The sequence below is a fragment of the Ammodytes marinus genome (assembly GCF_949987685.1).
Source record: "Ammodytes marinus genome assembly, chromosome: 14".
In the NCBI taxonomy this organism is placed as follows: Eukaryota; Metazoa; Chordata; class Actinopteri; order Uranoscopiformes; family Ammodytidae; genus Ammodytes; species Ammodytes marinus.
In genome coordinates, this window is record NC_137218.1 from 8,198,196 (window position 1) to 8,215,174 (window position 16,979).

Below are 16,979 nucleotides of genomic sequence, written 5' to 3' on the forward strand. Positions count from 1 at the left end.
TAAAATCCCACTTCGGTACGCCAACAACTTTTACATTTCCAGTTTGATTTATTCGCCAAGATCCTTCTTAACAGCAATGTCTGATTGTCCATGCAGCTGCTGAAATACAGAGGAGAGGAGCTGAGTTAAACATATTTATAATATTCATTTATCACTGTATGCTCCCAGCTGTAGGGGCTGCAGCAAGGACTTTCTTGGACTATTCAGTGATTCAGTCTGTTTTCCCCGGTTAGACAAAGAATTGATCCATTGAAATCTGAAATGATTAGTTGATTTATCAGTAAAAAATGATTAGCCTACAATGAATCCTTTAGTTGTTCATCAACTCAAACATTTGCTGTCCTGACTGAGTGTCCTCACTCCGTCTAATGGAAGGATGTCTACATATTTAAACAATTTCTAGAATTTTTAATGTCTTAGAAAGTTACTCCCCTATTTCCGAATCCAAACTATACACCTCCGCAGATGTTTTTGTCATTTTGTCAGACCAACAGAACACAAACTACAAAATGACATAAGACACGAGAAAATGCTCACATTTGAGAAACTCCCAACTGTAGAATTGAATGCACTTTTTACTGAACTGCCAAGTGTTCGGGGACGTAATGGTTTTCTGTAAAATTACCGTGAATAATATCAACTTCCAGGAACTGTATACTTGCTTGACATTTTTGTTCTGAATCAGTGAGTGTCTTGTTGGCTCTTGTGCTTGTTATTGCAGTGTGGTGAATGGACCAGCACTTGAAACTTCTTCACTGTGCGTGTGTGCGTGTGTGCGTGTGTGTGTGTGTGTGCGTGTGTGTGTGTGTGTGTGTGTGTTAACTGTGAGTATATCTCAGGCTGCACTAACACACAGAGCACTGCAACTTCCTCTGGTTTCTCTTTGTGCTTTGTTCAGATTGTTCGAGTGACGTTCATTCTTTTTGTTCACTCTGACATTTCTTTATAGCAGCTATGCCCTCCCAAACAATGCTATACTCGTGAGGACATCACTTTAAAACTACTTGTAATTCTAAACTCGATATCAAGTCTCTAAAGCAAATAATTGACCTTGTGGGGACCTGTTGTCCCCGGGCTGGAGGTGAATATTGACAATGGGACAGGTATAACTTAATAAGTGGTGGAAAGTAACTACATTTACTCAAGAACAGAACGTTAAGTGTTTTTCAGTAAACAGTTTGGGGATCTCATCTGTGTCTCTGACGGGAATTGTATTACCCTATTCACCAAATATTTGACTAATTATTCAATAACAAAACATCATTAGTTACACCTGATTCCATTGAAAACACGCCTAAAACAGATTATGGCCTAAATGTTTGAACACAACGCACACGAAGGAGTGTAATATTCACAATATGTACACTTAAATTTACATTGTTGTAGCCTTCAGTTACACACATTTTTGAATATTATTTTGAAAAACGTCCATATTTCTATGGCATTTCCCTGGTTGATCTCTTAGGCCAAGCAGCTTCGTCACCTGGACTATCAATGTCCCTTCTTACTTTCCTTCCACATTAAACATCACCTCATACTCTCATACTATACTGTCCTGTTGTGCAAAGCACTAGAAAGCAGACATCCTTCCTGGAGTTGATATTCATTTTAAACCAAAGCTTTTATGTTTTACAGGAGGCGGTGGGAACAGAAAAGGAAAAAGCAAGAAATGGAAGCAGCTGCTGCAGTTCCCCCACGTTAGCTTGTGTGAAGAGCTGCGACAAACCACTGGTAAGATAGCCGTTTATTTCCCCAGTATTTTACAATGGAGGGCTTTTAAGTTGTGTAATTGTTAAAGTGTGTGTGTTATTGTATGTGTTGAGTGAGTGTTAGGCTTAAGGAACATATTTAGGTGAGTTGTATCTATGGAAACTTGTTTGCGTGTCTTAACCCCCCCCTTTGGCTAAAAATCCATAAGTGACTCGTTTTCGATTGAACTTCCTTGCCTATTTCTTTCTTTTGAATAAAAAAAAAAAGTTCACATGCGTGCTATGCGTTCATTGGCATGTGTGTTGAATAGATTTTAAGATAGGTGAACAAGTAGGGTTAAGCATTTGTTATTTTGCATATGAATTTGTACTTGACACCATTATTACAGTGTTCATACCAACCTTCGGAATTTTTTTAGCTAGGTTCTTTCCTTTAGCTGTCAGAAGCCAAGGGAAATCCCAACAATACCCCCAGGCTGGGACATTGAAGTATACTTTATTGCATAGGAGGCCTTTTATGGCTAGCTATTTAGCTTATGAATGGCTCTTGTTTAAGCCTTTTTCACATGGTCTTGTAGACAAATGATGTGTTTACTATTGTCTCACAGCAGCATCTGTCTACCTTATAAAGCAAACAGGCAGCAAATCTCATGGTTTGACGGGCCCTCAGGTGCAAAACACACAGGAAAAAAATGAAGTGCAGTCTATTTATACACCTAAATCAGATTAGTTGGCCATTTTGGACACAGAGAGAGATACTGAGCCATGATCTAATCATACGGTAATAGTCCAGTATTTATTATTGTTTCACTGAGTTTATATGAGCATTGATCAATGTTGATTTTTCATTTCCTCTGTGTAGCAGTGGTGGCCTAATAATACTGTACACAAATAGACATCCATTCTTCCATATGCTAGATATCCCTTCGTGCCCTCAGCAGCAGACATCAGGTTACTAACCAAAAAAAGAAAAAAGATGGTATATGATCAGATGAGATTTCACATTCAATAGTACTGTTGTCTTCCTTTTGGGATAAACATTTTTTTTTAAATCATGAATTGTCGCCATATTGCCCAGCCATTCACTCAACTACTTTTTTCAGAATGAACTGGTAAGCTCCACTTCCATGTAAAAGTACAGCACAAGAGTATTCAACATTTCATTAATCATATACAACAAAACTTAAGACTCAGAAAGGCCTAAAACCAACAGCTGTAATTTACTCTATATAGACATTTTAAATATAACTTAACCATTAACTTAGTTAATCGTTCATTGATCATTGATTTCCGGTGCATGATTTACCGATATTGTGCTGCTTTTGTCATCGACTAATCGAGTCACATTCTAGTAGTTGTTTTCTAATCGCGAGCTCGCACTGCATCCTGTCTGACACATGGCCACCATGTAGGGAAGAGTAGAGTGTTGTTGTAACTTCACTTTTTCTTTTACTCTCTGATTTAAACCAATACATGTTAAGACCCTTCTGTTCCTTTTACACTACCTGTCAATCAGCTAAAATCTGTCCTAACTTGACTCCTCTCAAGCCAAAAGCGGATCATTCATCTACATCATAAAATTAAATTTACCCAAGAACTCGGTGGCTGGAAACAAAAACTAATCTTGCTCAAGTGGTACGACAGGAAACTGTGGCCTCTGCAGAAAGAGGAAGCAGACTGGTGTGTGTGTGTGTGTGTTTTTTTGCGCTGTTTAGACCAGCAGTATGGTTACTTTCATTTTAACAGGTGACAGATTGGAGACATTTACAAGGGTTTACGATACTGGGAAAAGAGAGAAGAACTCACGTATACAGTCAGGAGTGGGTGGGCGGGAGGGAGGGAGGGAAAGTTCAAGGACAAGATGAAGGAAAAGGTTTACTCTGAAACAAAACTCACCTCCTCCAATGGAGAAACACAGTGAAGCGAGTCTTTAACTAAATGAAAAATATTAAAAATACTAAACAACCACACCAAGATGGAGGAAAAGCCTAGAACAGTTAACGTTCTTGTTAGCTAGCTTGGTTTTCATGATTAGTGAACTTATACAACTCAGGCGTATGTCATGTATTTGTGACCATGAGATGCAAAGGCCCCTGAAAATAAATGTTGTTAGGAATGGGTCGAACAGTAAAAAAAAAAAAAGTCACGCTTCAAAGTAATGTAAAGCCGAAAGGATAAGTTGATCCAAACCTATTTTGATAATCAATAAGTTGTTTAAGCCTTTAGTCAAGCAAAACAGTGCTTTTGTTATGGTCTCATGTGACAGTCAACTGACGACACACAATCAGGATGTCTTACTTGATGAAAAGAAGATGTTGACAACAAGCATCAGAGCATTTTTTTTTTTATCTCGCTGTGGCAAATTCTTAATTTTGATCAGCGTTGCATTTTTTAAATGGCACTGAAAATGCTGCATTATGGGTAACGCCTTGGGGTCATCCACGGTAAAACGCAGTGACTGGCTGTTATTGAGGATGTGTGCTGCTCTTATGAGGATTAAATTAAAAAGTCATGCCGCTATTACGACATTAAATCTTGACCTTTTACATAAAATAAACAGGTTATTGTGAGATTAAAAAAGAGTTTTTATCATTGTTTTTACTTTATTTCTGTTGGGCATGTCTTCACTCTGGAAGGTGAAGGTCTTATGTTTTTTTTTTTTTTACTGGGCGCACGCAACATATCTTTAAGTTGATTTAAAGTAGAGAAGAGTGATTTGTAGTCTGCGGTATCAAATAATGGGACAAATAATGTAAGCCTTGTTATTTCCACAGACAACACTTTTGTCCAGTGTTTGGTATTTAATCTTTACTGTCTATTTTTTGGGACAAAGAGAGGATTCTGTTTGCTCTGCTGCAAGGGATCCACTTTTTAGTTTTTGATTTTAACATAGGCTATAAATAAAATATATATATATTTTTATAAATACCACTTATTGAAAATCTTTCTCTATCCTTGTACGGAGGGCTAGTGGTGACCTTATGAACTAACAAACAGTTACCCTTTTGTAGCTCACTGTTAGTTTTTGTCAGATTATTTGAAAGCAAGCTATTATCATATATTATCAATAGTGAACCGTGATAATTCATTATAATTGACTATTTTACAGTTCCTGCAGGCAAACCCATTTCCACCATTGAGGACAACGAGTTCATGTCCTCTGTCATTTTTTCTTCAGTTTTTGTTTCATTTATTAGGCTACAGCCCATTGGTGCTTGCTTACTATATTGACATTCTGTACATCTTCGGAAATGGCTCTCATTTCCTAAAAAGTTTCAGCTTGGCCATTGTATGTTCTTCTTAGTAAAAATGACTCAAACAGAAAAAAAAGTGCGTTGGTTATAGCTTCCATCCATATTCAGTATTTAGGGCAGCAGGATAATTATATATGACGAGTGAATTCAACATAATGTTTTGAATAGTTTGTAGACAGGAATGGAGCTATATGGCACAAAGACAATGAAGTTCCTGAAAGGTGCTAGCTATGCAAATCCATTTTGATTTGAATGAGTTCAGTCGAAACATGTTGTCACACAGACGGGAAGTTTGGCACATAGCTGCACAAAACCGCAGGTGTTTTGAAAAGCCCATGTCCCGTGGTGGAGATAAGAAGAGATACTGGTGGAGATAAGAAGAGATATTGATAAATGTGAAAGAAGAGGAAATACAAATGATTAGAAAGTGTGAGATTGTGACATGGCAAAAGGACAACCGATAAGATAAACAAAGAGAAGAAGAGCTAAGTAATGATTGATGTCTGAAAAATCTTTGCGAATCGAAACCGTTGACAGTTTTTTTTTTATGAAACCAGAAGAAAGAGATGAGCGGGAGGGAGTCTTGAGAAACACGTTCAGGAAACTGTCAACTTCCTCGTTTTGCAGAAACAGTTTGTCCTTGTCTATTCTTTTTTTATTCTCTCCTTCTTAGTCCTTTTCTCCTCTATACATCACATATTATTATAACATATCATACTATGCAGCAGTTCTATATTGAACAACATCTCATCCCTGTGATATTACCATTTTTCTAAAATGTTCAGATGAATTTCTACCAATTTTTATTCTATATTTATAACTACTTTAAAAGGATTTGCATATATTTTAATGGTGTCTGGTTGTGTTTACTTTTTACTTTACTATAAAAAAAAATGTAACCTGGTTTGCACAGCACATAACAAAACTACACACACTCAGTGGCCCTCATTTATCAATCTTGCGTAGACCAGAAAAATGGGTGTACGTACATTTCCACGCAAATCTCGGCATTTATCAATATGGACGTGAGCGTAGGGTACGCTCAAATCCCACGCCAGCTCTCAGCTCGTGTACGCAAATTTGAAAACAGCTTGGACTCGCAGCGCATGCTGTGACGGGTAGCCGATGACTTTGTTGGACAATTATTAGAAGATAATACAAATGCAGTGCAAATAAGACCGAAATAAAGATATTAATCACATAAAAATGAGCAGCTTATGGTGTGCAACTGAGTAGGAGAGCTGATTCAATAGTGCACACACCGGCCACTTAGGAGGGCTGCATGGGACTGCGAAAGGGCAGTTGTCTCCGTCTTGGAGCAGCTGGGGGGACACTGAGGCACGGGGGCTGCATTCATTCAAAATGTTAGCCTAATAAGTATTAAATATAGTAGACATACACTGCTCTTTATGATACAAAAAATACACGGCACAACATTCAGCTTAACATTTTATTTATTTTACGCACTTTGTAGATGTTAGTTCCTCTTTTAATGTGTCATTAATGCTAAAGCGAGCGATTTATTTCCACCGTTAACCGGCACGTTGTCGTTGTTCCTATCTGCTGGTGGAGCAGGACGGTGGGCGCTCTCACAGCTGATCGCTGCCGGGTCGGCTTGTGCAGCTGACGGCCGGGCTGACCACTCGTGCCAAGCGCATGCTGTCATACAGTAAAACGCTAAATGTGTTATTTTTAGTTTTTAAAACCCTTTTGAATAGTGCTATCTAAAAGGGCCAATACATTCTAATCATTCAAATCTCTGCAGACCTGTATTTATTTTATGGGGACCATAATCGGACAGTCGGTGCGTCTTTTTCTCCTCCACCACTTAGCCTATATTATGCCAGCAGCCCCGCACCCCCATTTGGTTGCATTTCAGAACAGCAACACGCTTTTTTTAGTGGCGATTTTGAGTCAACACCAACGCTGTTGACCGCAGCAGTTATTTCCTTCCTAACTGCTGCCTTCTGTCATTCTTTGATGCTGCTTGTAGGCTAATGCTCCGAAATGAAACTCTTTTTTTTCTACTTTCGCTGTTATTCTGTCAATTTCTACTTCAGGGAAGTGCCGTATTGCGTATATCCATGTCGTAAAACCTCTGGGCGAGGCCTCTAAACTGAGAAAATATAGGGGCGTGATACGCTAGTTTTCATCCACCGCATTTATCAATAATGGCCTGACGTACGCTGAGATTGGCGAGATACGCCTGTTTGATAAATCCCACGCGATACCTGGCGTAGGGAGGTATTTGCGCCAGAATCTGCACCAGTTTCCACGCAAAATTGATAAATGAGGGAGTGTAGATTGTCCATGTCAGTCTTCAGTTCACAATATTCTCAATAGTGTTCCCAATATAGAGTAATGTGGGTCTGTTCGGGATCATGCAAATGTACAAAATTTGCGAAATCCTTTATCAGTGTGAAGTCAGATGTAGAAGGACGTATTAGATCGGGCCCTTGGTATTTGCCTATTAAAATGAATGGAAAATGGAGTAGGAAAAGCAGATGTAATTGAGGGCTGCGTGAATAAAATATAGAAGAAAAATATTTGGATGGATAACAGTTCCCATGCCCATCATCAACACTCTTCCTTGGTGAAATTGTTTTCACAGTGGAGTTGGACGTGTTCCAAATAGCGATCTCTTGTCCTGGTTGCGCTCACTGAGGTCAGGGATTTGGCCTGACAGTAATGATGACATAACTGCAGCGATGCCAGGCTCAGCTCTGTCACTCAGATGATTTGATCTAAGGTGGGATGATGAGGGGAGAATATATTAAAGTAGGTGTGATGTGGTCGGAAGTAAATCACACATGGGACATACACATTGCATAACGTAGTGTTACTCTATAGTTGTTCAAACATGTTATACAAAAAAAGGTTGTTTATCATTTATTTGCAATTGTGTGTGTCACTGGTTCTCAAAACAGTGCTTTGGTTAGTAACACACATCCTCGCAATTCACCAAATAGGCAAATTTGATGTAAAATGTTTTGCTTTGCTGTTGGCTATGTCCTTCTTTCTTAGAATGGTGCAGGAAATACAGTGCACGTGTTCTTGTTCTCTCTAGGCAAATGAAAGCATCTCGAGTCTTGATAGATGATGGCTCCCTTCCTCCCTCGTCCACAGGCCATTAGAGGAACTCGATATTCCAGTAAACACACAATGCTCCACAATGGCTTTAAAGTTAGGCTAGTGGCTAGTAGAAAGCTTTTTTGTTTTTTTTGCTATCAGCAGCTTTACACAATAATGTTGACATGCATCTCCATAGAAATATTCGGCCATATTCAGCAACCTAGTCATTGGAGAAGCCTAAAGATGAATCTCCTGGCTCATATACAGTACATGTTGCACTGAAGGCGAATTTTAAACTGACTGTAAAAGTCAAAGTAAAAGCATTGATGTTTGAATTGATCATAGTCAAGAGTAATCCCAGCTCAAATTAAGAAAGGGTGTCTTATCTATTCTGGAATTCCTTTGGGAATATATAAAATGATCTTTCTATTTTTAAATGTAGATGTTATAATGTCATAACCAATATAAGATACCAGTCAGAAAAAGTGGCTTGCATTTAGAAAGAAAAAATATGAAACTTTCTCTTTTGATCCAACTTCCAGTGAGTTGATGTGAAAGAGATGTACAAAACTAAATATACCAAATATTACCTATCATATTTAGAGAATAAATCATTGATTTTTTTTAGCCTCTTGGGGGACACAACGGGAGAAGCTGAAAACACAACATTGAAATATTACCACTTTATAAAGTCATGCTGTCAAATGTTTTTCAGATTTACAGCTCACATGTGAACCACTCTTCCAAGTGCCTTTTCAAGTTTGACTTCAAGATAGCAGACGGTTCAATAACTATGTCAAGATCAGCATTGCTTTGATCTTAATCAGAAAGACAACATGCCGCCAAAAAATGTAATCTTGATCTGACGATTGGCGCTAGATCAAACATTATTATCCTTTTGAAGGAATATGACAGTCTTAAGTAAATTTCATGGCGATCCTTCCAACAGTTATTGAGATATTTCAGTCTGAACCAAAGTGATGGACAGACCAGCCAACCTCCAGTACATTGGCCATGCAGCATCACACCAAGAAAAAGATGTTTATACAGTAACTAACTATGTTTGAAAAGAGTTTGATAAACGTAACAGAAATTCGGTTTGATGAGGTGGGCTATGCTCTGGTTCTTATGACACAGTGAGTATTTTGAACCAATCACAGCGGTTCTCTGCCCGAATGTTCTATAAAAACACGGTCTAGACCAGGGGTGGCCAACCCGCGGCTCGCGAGCCGCATGCGGCTCTTTGCCCAGCTTCGTGCGGCTCTTCAGTTCATATCAAATTATGTGATTTATAATTTTTTTTTTTTTTTTACTTTTTTTTTGTGTGGGCCTATGTGTGTGCATGTTCGCAAACGTTTCATGCGGCTCTTACGTTCGTTTTACATGTTGTCTATTATTTAATTTTTTATTTTATTAATGTGTAGGCCCTATGTGTATGCCTGTTCGCAAATGTTTAATTGAGGACGCAACATAACGTTCGCAAACGTTTGGTGCGGACGCAACATAAAACTGCCCGCTCAGCTTGGAGGGAGGTTTTCCGTGAGTAAACTATTTGTGTCAAGTTCGCTACGAAACAGAGTGGGAGAGTTCATATTTTTTGTTGAACGTTATGCCAAGCCATTCTGCCTTATATGCCAGGCGTCATTAGCGCATTTCAAGGCTTCAAATCTTCAGCGCCACTTCAGCTCTCTCCATACTAAAAGTAAGTCCCACAAAGCAACATGCATAGTAAGAGAAAAACGCTATTTTAAATTGTTATATTTTTGTTTGTGGACTTGGTTGAACTGAGAGTTTGTGTGTGAGGCAGTGCACACAATGTTCATTGTTGAAAATGACTGCCCTGTCGTCTTTAGTCCAGTCCTGTCATTATCACAGGGGCGGCCTTAACGATCTGGGGGCCCGTTTCAAGTCCTAGTGTGGGGCCCCGTTTTTTTTTTTTTTTAATAAATAATGCTTGTGCATGCATGTGCAAGCTCCCCGCGAAAATAAAAACGCCTCCCCCCCCTGCAATCTTACTCCCCCCCCACCCCCCAGTTCAAATGTTATTTTTTATTTTCATTTTATTTTTTTAATTACATTTTTTTCCTGATATGTATCCTAGTTCAGAGATGATATGTATTTTCTTTTCTTTCTTAACTTTTTTTGATAGGTAGTTGCCAAGTTCATCACACAAACACTCCAATCCACTGATATGAGATCAGTTTTCAATTTTCAATTACTAAATTAATGGTAGGACTGTGGCCACTAGAACTGGTCTCTGGTCAGCAAAGGTCTTGAAAACAGCATAAGTGTGCTTGTGACATGCGTGCCACCCATGCATGTGTATAGGCACGTGTCCCAGCAGATTTTTGAAATCTGAATAAAAAAATTAAAGTTTGTAGTTAGCGAGTGTAACATGTTCTTAGCAAGGGCAGACTTTCATAAATAAAGGTTTATTTTTTTAGCAAGATATTTGGTCAAAATCTAGTGGTTATCCGTCCCTCTGTCCAGTTGTTAGGCATCTGGCTGCTAGCAAGTTATGTTGTCTTGCTAATTTTACTATTCATCTGAGCTGAAATAAATATTGACTTTTTCCTTTATTATCTTCGTGAGAATGCACCAGAATGCTTAGATTACATGTTAAAAACACAAACAAATCTTCTGGGGGGGGGATGCCCCCAGACCCCCCTTCAGGGGTTTAGTTTTCTGACAAACATTACAATGGATACTAACATGATTTGGGCATTTGGAATTATAAATCATCTTTGAATTGGTTGTACAGCATATCACATGCTATTCATTCAGGGGTGCGATGGCCACCCCACTCTAACTCTGTGGCCCACCTTGGCCACCCCCAGTCAAAATTTCCTGGAATCGCCACTGTGTGTACCTGTGTGTACGATGTGGCTCTTTGCAGTAACACAGTAAAAAATGTGGCTCTTTGTCTCTGACTGGTTGGCCACCCCTGGTCTAGACCGTAAAACGTTTTTTAACTAAGTTTTATAATATTTATGATTTTTTTTTATGATTTTTTTTGGCATTTTCAAGCTTTATTGGATAGTACAGAGTTGAAATGGGGAGACAGAGAGAGAGGGGGGATGACCTGCAGTAAAGGTCCACGGGTCGGATTTGAACCCGCGACCACTGCAACGAAGGCCGGAGCCAATATGGTACGCGCTCTATCCACTACGCCACCGGAGCGCCCTGAACATTTATTTTTGATCAGATATTTGTCAAATCTAATTAAGACACCCAACTTTGATTATCGTATATTTTCTTTTAGACCAGGTTTCTTAAGGAAGAGTCCACCATATAGTGTTGGCTTGTTTGCTTCTGCCTACTTCCCACCATTATTCTACAAAAAGTTATAGGCAGTCAGAAGTGTTGAGGCCTTGAGCCAGTTTTAAATCCATATTGCAATATGTCTGTTACCTGAAAAAAAATCCAGATTTAGTACACTGCCTAGGTACTGTAAAAGGGCACGTTACTAGCGTTGGACCCTTTGTTTACATACCCTTTGTCTACATACCGATTTACAGAGCCTAGGCTATGTATTTAAACCGGATATTTTTTTAGCGTACACACAGTACGGATATAGATAGCTGATTGTGAGGAGATATTCACTGATTTTGACAGCAAGCGTTCTCCAGAATCACTGTCTCCTCCTTTTAATTTTTTGGTTTTCTTCTTGCTCTCATTGACTTCACATTGTCCCTGTTCACTTTGCAGTAGGACGGAGGAAGTAGCCGAGGGCCGAGTGGAGAGAGAAGAGAGCATTACAACACTAGAGAACAAAGAGGACGCAGCAGACGAACCAAACACAAGAGAGATAAATAGAGCAGAAAAAAAAGAAAAAGGAGGGCATCATTTACCATCAATCATAGTGTGAGACTGATAGGAAATTACTCAACAAGGGAATAAGAAAACATGAATCGTGAGACCATTAAAGGGGCACTTCACCCACATCATGCATTTACAGTACCAGGCAGGAACGGTCTGACCAAAGCATGCTGTCAAGTTGTGATACATGATTATGATTGATGCTGTGTTTCAGGAGTTTGACACATACTCAGGGTTAAAAATAAGACAAAGGTTTGAGCACATTTGCTATAGTAAACTCTTGTTTGCGTCTGAATATTTCTCCTATAAAACAATCACTAACAAAATATTCAAAACATTGTGAATTGTAAATGCAAATGTGCATTTTGCTAATGTTTTCTGGGGAAGGAAATACACGTAACACAGTAGGCCTGAAGCAAACATGTAATGTGTTTAGATCCCTTTGCTCTTTCCTTTTCGATCACAAGTGTGTTTGTGCGTGAAGCTTCTGGAGTCGCTTTGCATCCACACGAGTCACCCATGCAAATCAACATTTTCCTTAGTGATGTACTTTTGTCTCTAAGTAACGCTGGACAGATGAACTCAAACAACCCTGTTTGCATTTCATATAAAACCTCCCCAAATATTGATTAGACTTTTTGGAAACCAAATAATCACCTCAATCATTATTAACTTTTACTTTGCTGTTTATGCAGTGCAGCTGCCCATTTTCCCCAAAGTCCAATGAGCCTGATATTATATAAAACGATATTTAGCAGACGCTTTTATCCAAAACGACTTACAACTAGAGGTAGGCAGCGAACAGTAATGGTCTTACCTAAGGATCCTCACTGGACCAGCCCCTGACCAGAGTATGGAGCCCTGGTTTTGCATACCAAAGTCAGTGGTGCTCCCTACAGAGCTATCCAGCTTGTATATCTTCATCTTTAAATTGCATGGCAGGGCGAGCTGGTTGTTAACGCACTAATTCCACATTTATTTTGATGAAATTAGTTTGAACTTTAGAAAACCATTAGAATGAAACATAACTTTTGTGTTACAGTTCACTAAACATCATTATGTCCCTGTGTCTCTATAGAGAAGGACTACAGCAGCCTCTGTGAGCGGCAGCCCATAGGACGGTTACTGTTCAGACACTTCTGTGAGACTCGACCTGAACTGAGAAGATGCGTCAAGTTCCTGGACGCAGTGGTAAGAACATAGAGGGAAAGAAAGAGTGTGTGTGTCTGTGTGTGTGTGTGTGTGTGTGTGTGTGTGTGTGTGTGTGTGTGTGTGTGTGTGTGTGTGTGTGTGTGTGTGTGTGTGTGTGTGTGTGTGTGTGTGTGTGTGTGTGTGTGTGTGTGTGTGTGTGTGTGTGTGTGTGTGTGTGTGTGTGTGTGTGTGTGTGTGTGCGTGTGATGAGGTGTTGGGATGTGTTTGTCTTGTTCCTGGAAGTGTGTGTGAGTGTGTTTGTTTTTTTTGGAAAGTTTAAGAGTTGTGTCCCAAGTGCCCTTTTCCATGACTACTAGTTTGAAAAGACAAAAGGAATGGTGTGTGTGTGCTTGTGTGTGAATGAGAGAGGGCGGTGGGGGTCTCAAGGACTTGTATTTTTTTATTCCTCGAATTGCTCCTCAGTTGGTTCCTGTTATAGAAGGGAAGGAGGAATGTTTGTGTGTGTGTGTGTGTGTGTGTGTGTTTTCAGGTTTTCTTCCCACTTCAAAATCATCCTGAGCTTGTGTTGTGAGAGTCAGGTGTCAAAAAAAAGAAGACAAAAAGCCGTCTAAGGATAAGTGTCCAAACAGAAAATGTCAACAAGGTGACTGCTTGTTTACCAGTCAAATACGTCAATAGGGAGGTAATGTAATATAAATATGTTGGACCTGTGGACAGGGATTATAAGGCTTAAAATGGCCACTTCATAATGAAAACCCTTTTCTCATTGAGCAATGTAGATATTTTTAGCTCTACTAGCCAAGTATTTGAGGCGTCCGTATCTGACGTCTTCATCCCCAATTGAATATAGTGTTGCCTTGTGAGTTTTTTCTACAACATTGTTTGTGAATTGGCATGTCATCACATTGAAAGCCACCATGTTGCCTTTTACATATTCAACAGTTTTTGAGTAGTGTGTTGGGGATATTTTGTGATGTATCTGTTCACTTTTAGCTTTGTTCTCTGGTCTCCGACAACTCCCGAGGTACATATCGGACTCTTTAGCTGATAAATACCCCACTATGTTGTTAATGTACAGTGGGTTTTTTTGGAGCTTTTTTTTCTGTTAAAAAAAGGAAAATAATGCTACGAGAGTGAAACAAAACAGTGAAGTTGTAGGGCCGGAAAGCTAAACAATGACCTTAAACTCATAAAACCAACTTAACACTCAGCAGAGCATAGGCTATGGACAGATATCTGAAAACCTTCATATTATTAAAATAAAACTATCGATAACACAAGGGCTATGTGAGAATTTTGATGACTTTTTAAAAGTTTTCTTTACAGGCAGCTGGTGGAATTAATCAGGTTTACATGTACACGGCCTCAGGGGCATTTCAGGATAGTTAAACTTCCTGTATCAAACACTTAAGAGCGAGCACACTGCGTCAGTGTGTTGCTCTTTTCTACCTCCCATGTTGTATCCCTGACACACACACACACACACACACACACACACACACACACACACACACACACACACACACACACACACACACACACACACACACACACACACACACACACACATACTTTCTTTTGACCTTATCTGTCACAGTGAACGACTCACTGCTCGCTCTGCACACTCAAGGAATGTTTCCGGCACACTTTTTTATTTTCATAGGTGTGTGTGTGTGTGTGTGCTTGTGTGTGTGTTCGCGTGCACGTGTGTGTGGTCTCTTTGATGCTGCACTTTTGTTGGGTACACAGTTGATAAATGGTTAGTCCGAGGTTACCTCCTTCACTCTTATGGGTACACACACACACACACACACACACACACACACACACACACACACACACACACACACACACATATGGACATTCGGCTTTGAAGTATCTATGAAGCCTATGTTGATCACGATGCAACATAATAACTCACACACTTGACATGCTCATGCTCAACACACACATCCAATTCTATTACTCACCAATCCTGTGCAATTCTTTTTAAACAATAAACCGAGATAAACCAATTCAACACACGGAAACATTTGGACAAAGAAAGAGCAGAATATGTCAACTTTAAAGTCTAATCTTAGGCTTCTGATTGAATATTAAAACAATATGTTATAGTAGTATTTCTATCCCATATTGTTCGGGCCAAACAGTATCGTACTCACGAGGAGATGCTATTCTGTCTTATCTCTGATGTGTTAAGCTTTTACCACACACCACACATGTGTGTCAATCAATCAGTGGCTCAGTAATTCTCTGCTGTCATAATGTGAGAGGTTGATAAAGACCTTGGTCTATCCGTTTGGGCCTGGCTCCAGTCTGACTGACCGGCTTAGCAAAACTGCTATTAGCTCTCAAGTCGTCCAGTGGATACAACTCCCATACAAAGCAATTATGTTCTCTTTTCTTTACCCCACAACCGCTTCCCGTTTCTTCTTGTCTCTGAGAACTCTGCTGCGATATGGGAGACAGGGAAAATGAGATTTAAAACCATCTCCGCTGTCACTTAGCTTTAGTTTACGGGCCCCTCGCCGTACGAGAGGGCAAGAGGAAGCACTTTGGAGTTTTCCAGTCAGACTCACTTTACTGCAAGTCATTCACAGAGATGGGTGATGTGATGGGGAGTAGATACAGTCAGTTGGATACAATCAGTTTGTATAATACAGGGTGTGGAACTGGCCTATCAAAACTCAATTAAATCTTTAAAAAAATTGAGTCGAGGCATAGAGAGGTCTCCAGTGGACACACAGAGAGCTTGTGGTTCATCTGATTAATATTTCAATATTGTTGTCCATTGACCTTTAGTGCAGCCAGCCAGCCAGCCCTCCATCATCATCATTGTGTTGATATGATCCCATTGTATCATCCTCTATGTCAAATGATCTTAATGAACCATTACCAAGCCAATTAAAAACTAGTCATTGAAGTTTTTGTTTTGCTCATTTTTACTGATGTATTAAGTTGTCATTTTGCATACACTTATGTACACAAAGAAATTGGTTTAATTCAAGGTCCCCAGATGAATGTCAGAAAGATTATCAATAATTTAGTTAACAGCAATTATATAGTAATAAAAAAAAACAATTCAGTTTTTTAATGCACCTTTGATTTGAATTTTTTTAAGACCGCAAAATAACAAGCGAAACAAAAACACATTTATGGAAACTGGTTAAGTGAACAATTTTTTATCATTAGATGAAGTATCTCACATTATTTTTTTCCATCTCGTTCTAATCGACTTCTTTCTCTCTCTCTCTCTCTCTCTCTCTCTCTCTCTCTCTCTCTCTCTCTTTGTCTCGATGTGTTTTTTTCTGCAGGCCGAGTACGAGGTGACTCCAGATGAGAGGAGGAAGGAGTGCGGCCAGCAACTTGTCGACAAATACTTCAACCCAAAGGTATAGCTTCTGCTTTCATGTACAGCGGTCACCTTATATGTTCACCTGCAGATAAAAGTACTTAAACTGAAGACATTTTATGTCCGAGAGATTTCAGGGACTTTTGTGACATCACAGATATGGGCGGAGCCAGAGTGGCTGATGCAGGTCTCATTTAATTTGATGCTTTCTTGATACAATTTTTAGCGATTATACTGATGATATTAAAAGTTTAAGCCATTCGCTAAAAACTGGGTATACTTTAAGTGAGTGTTCCAAATCCCATCATGCATTTTCAAGATTTATGTTGAACGCTCTGTGGCTTCCAAAATATGCACTTTGAAATTAAATTGTAAATAAATAGATCAGTTTAAACTCTGACTTGAGGTAAGGGATCCATCTCTTTAACAACATGCCAACTTAATGTTTTTTTAAAATCTTTGTTAGCCTACTGATGTATGAGAGAACTGTTTTGAAATTCTACATACAAAGTTAGAAATCTAATTCACCACTCTGAAACCTTTTAAAGATTAACCGTTTGCAACAAAAGTACAGTGACAATACACAGTCATTTACAGAGATATGAAGTGAATGAGACACAT

General features: G+C 39.2%; 1 protein-coding gene across 1 annotated transcript in view; it reads left to right on the top strand.

Moving 5' to 3' along the window:
• The window catches only part of grk6 (G protein-coupled receptor kinase 6), a 36,611-nt gene that overhangs the window by 3,460 nt on the left and 16,172 nt on the right, over positions 1–16,979 (top strand). The window contains exons 2-4 of the mRNA XM_080041736.1: positions 1,636–1,731; positions 12,933–13,045; positions 16,321–16,398. Of these exons, the coding sequence (XP_079897862.1) occupies positions 1,636–1,731; positions 12,933–13,045; positions 16,321–16,398 (287 nt within the window). The remainder of the gene's footprint in view (positions 1–1,635; positions 1,732–12,932; positions 13,046–16,320; positions 16,399–16,979) is intronic.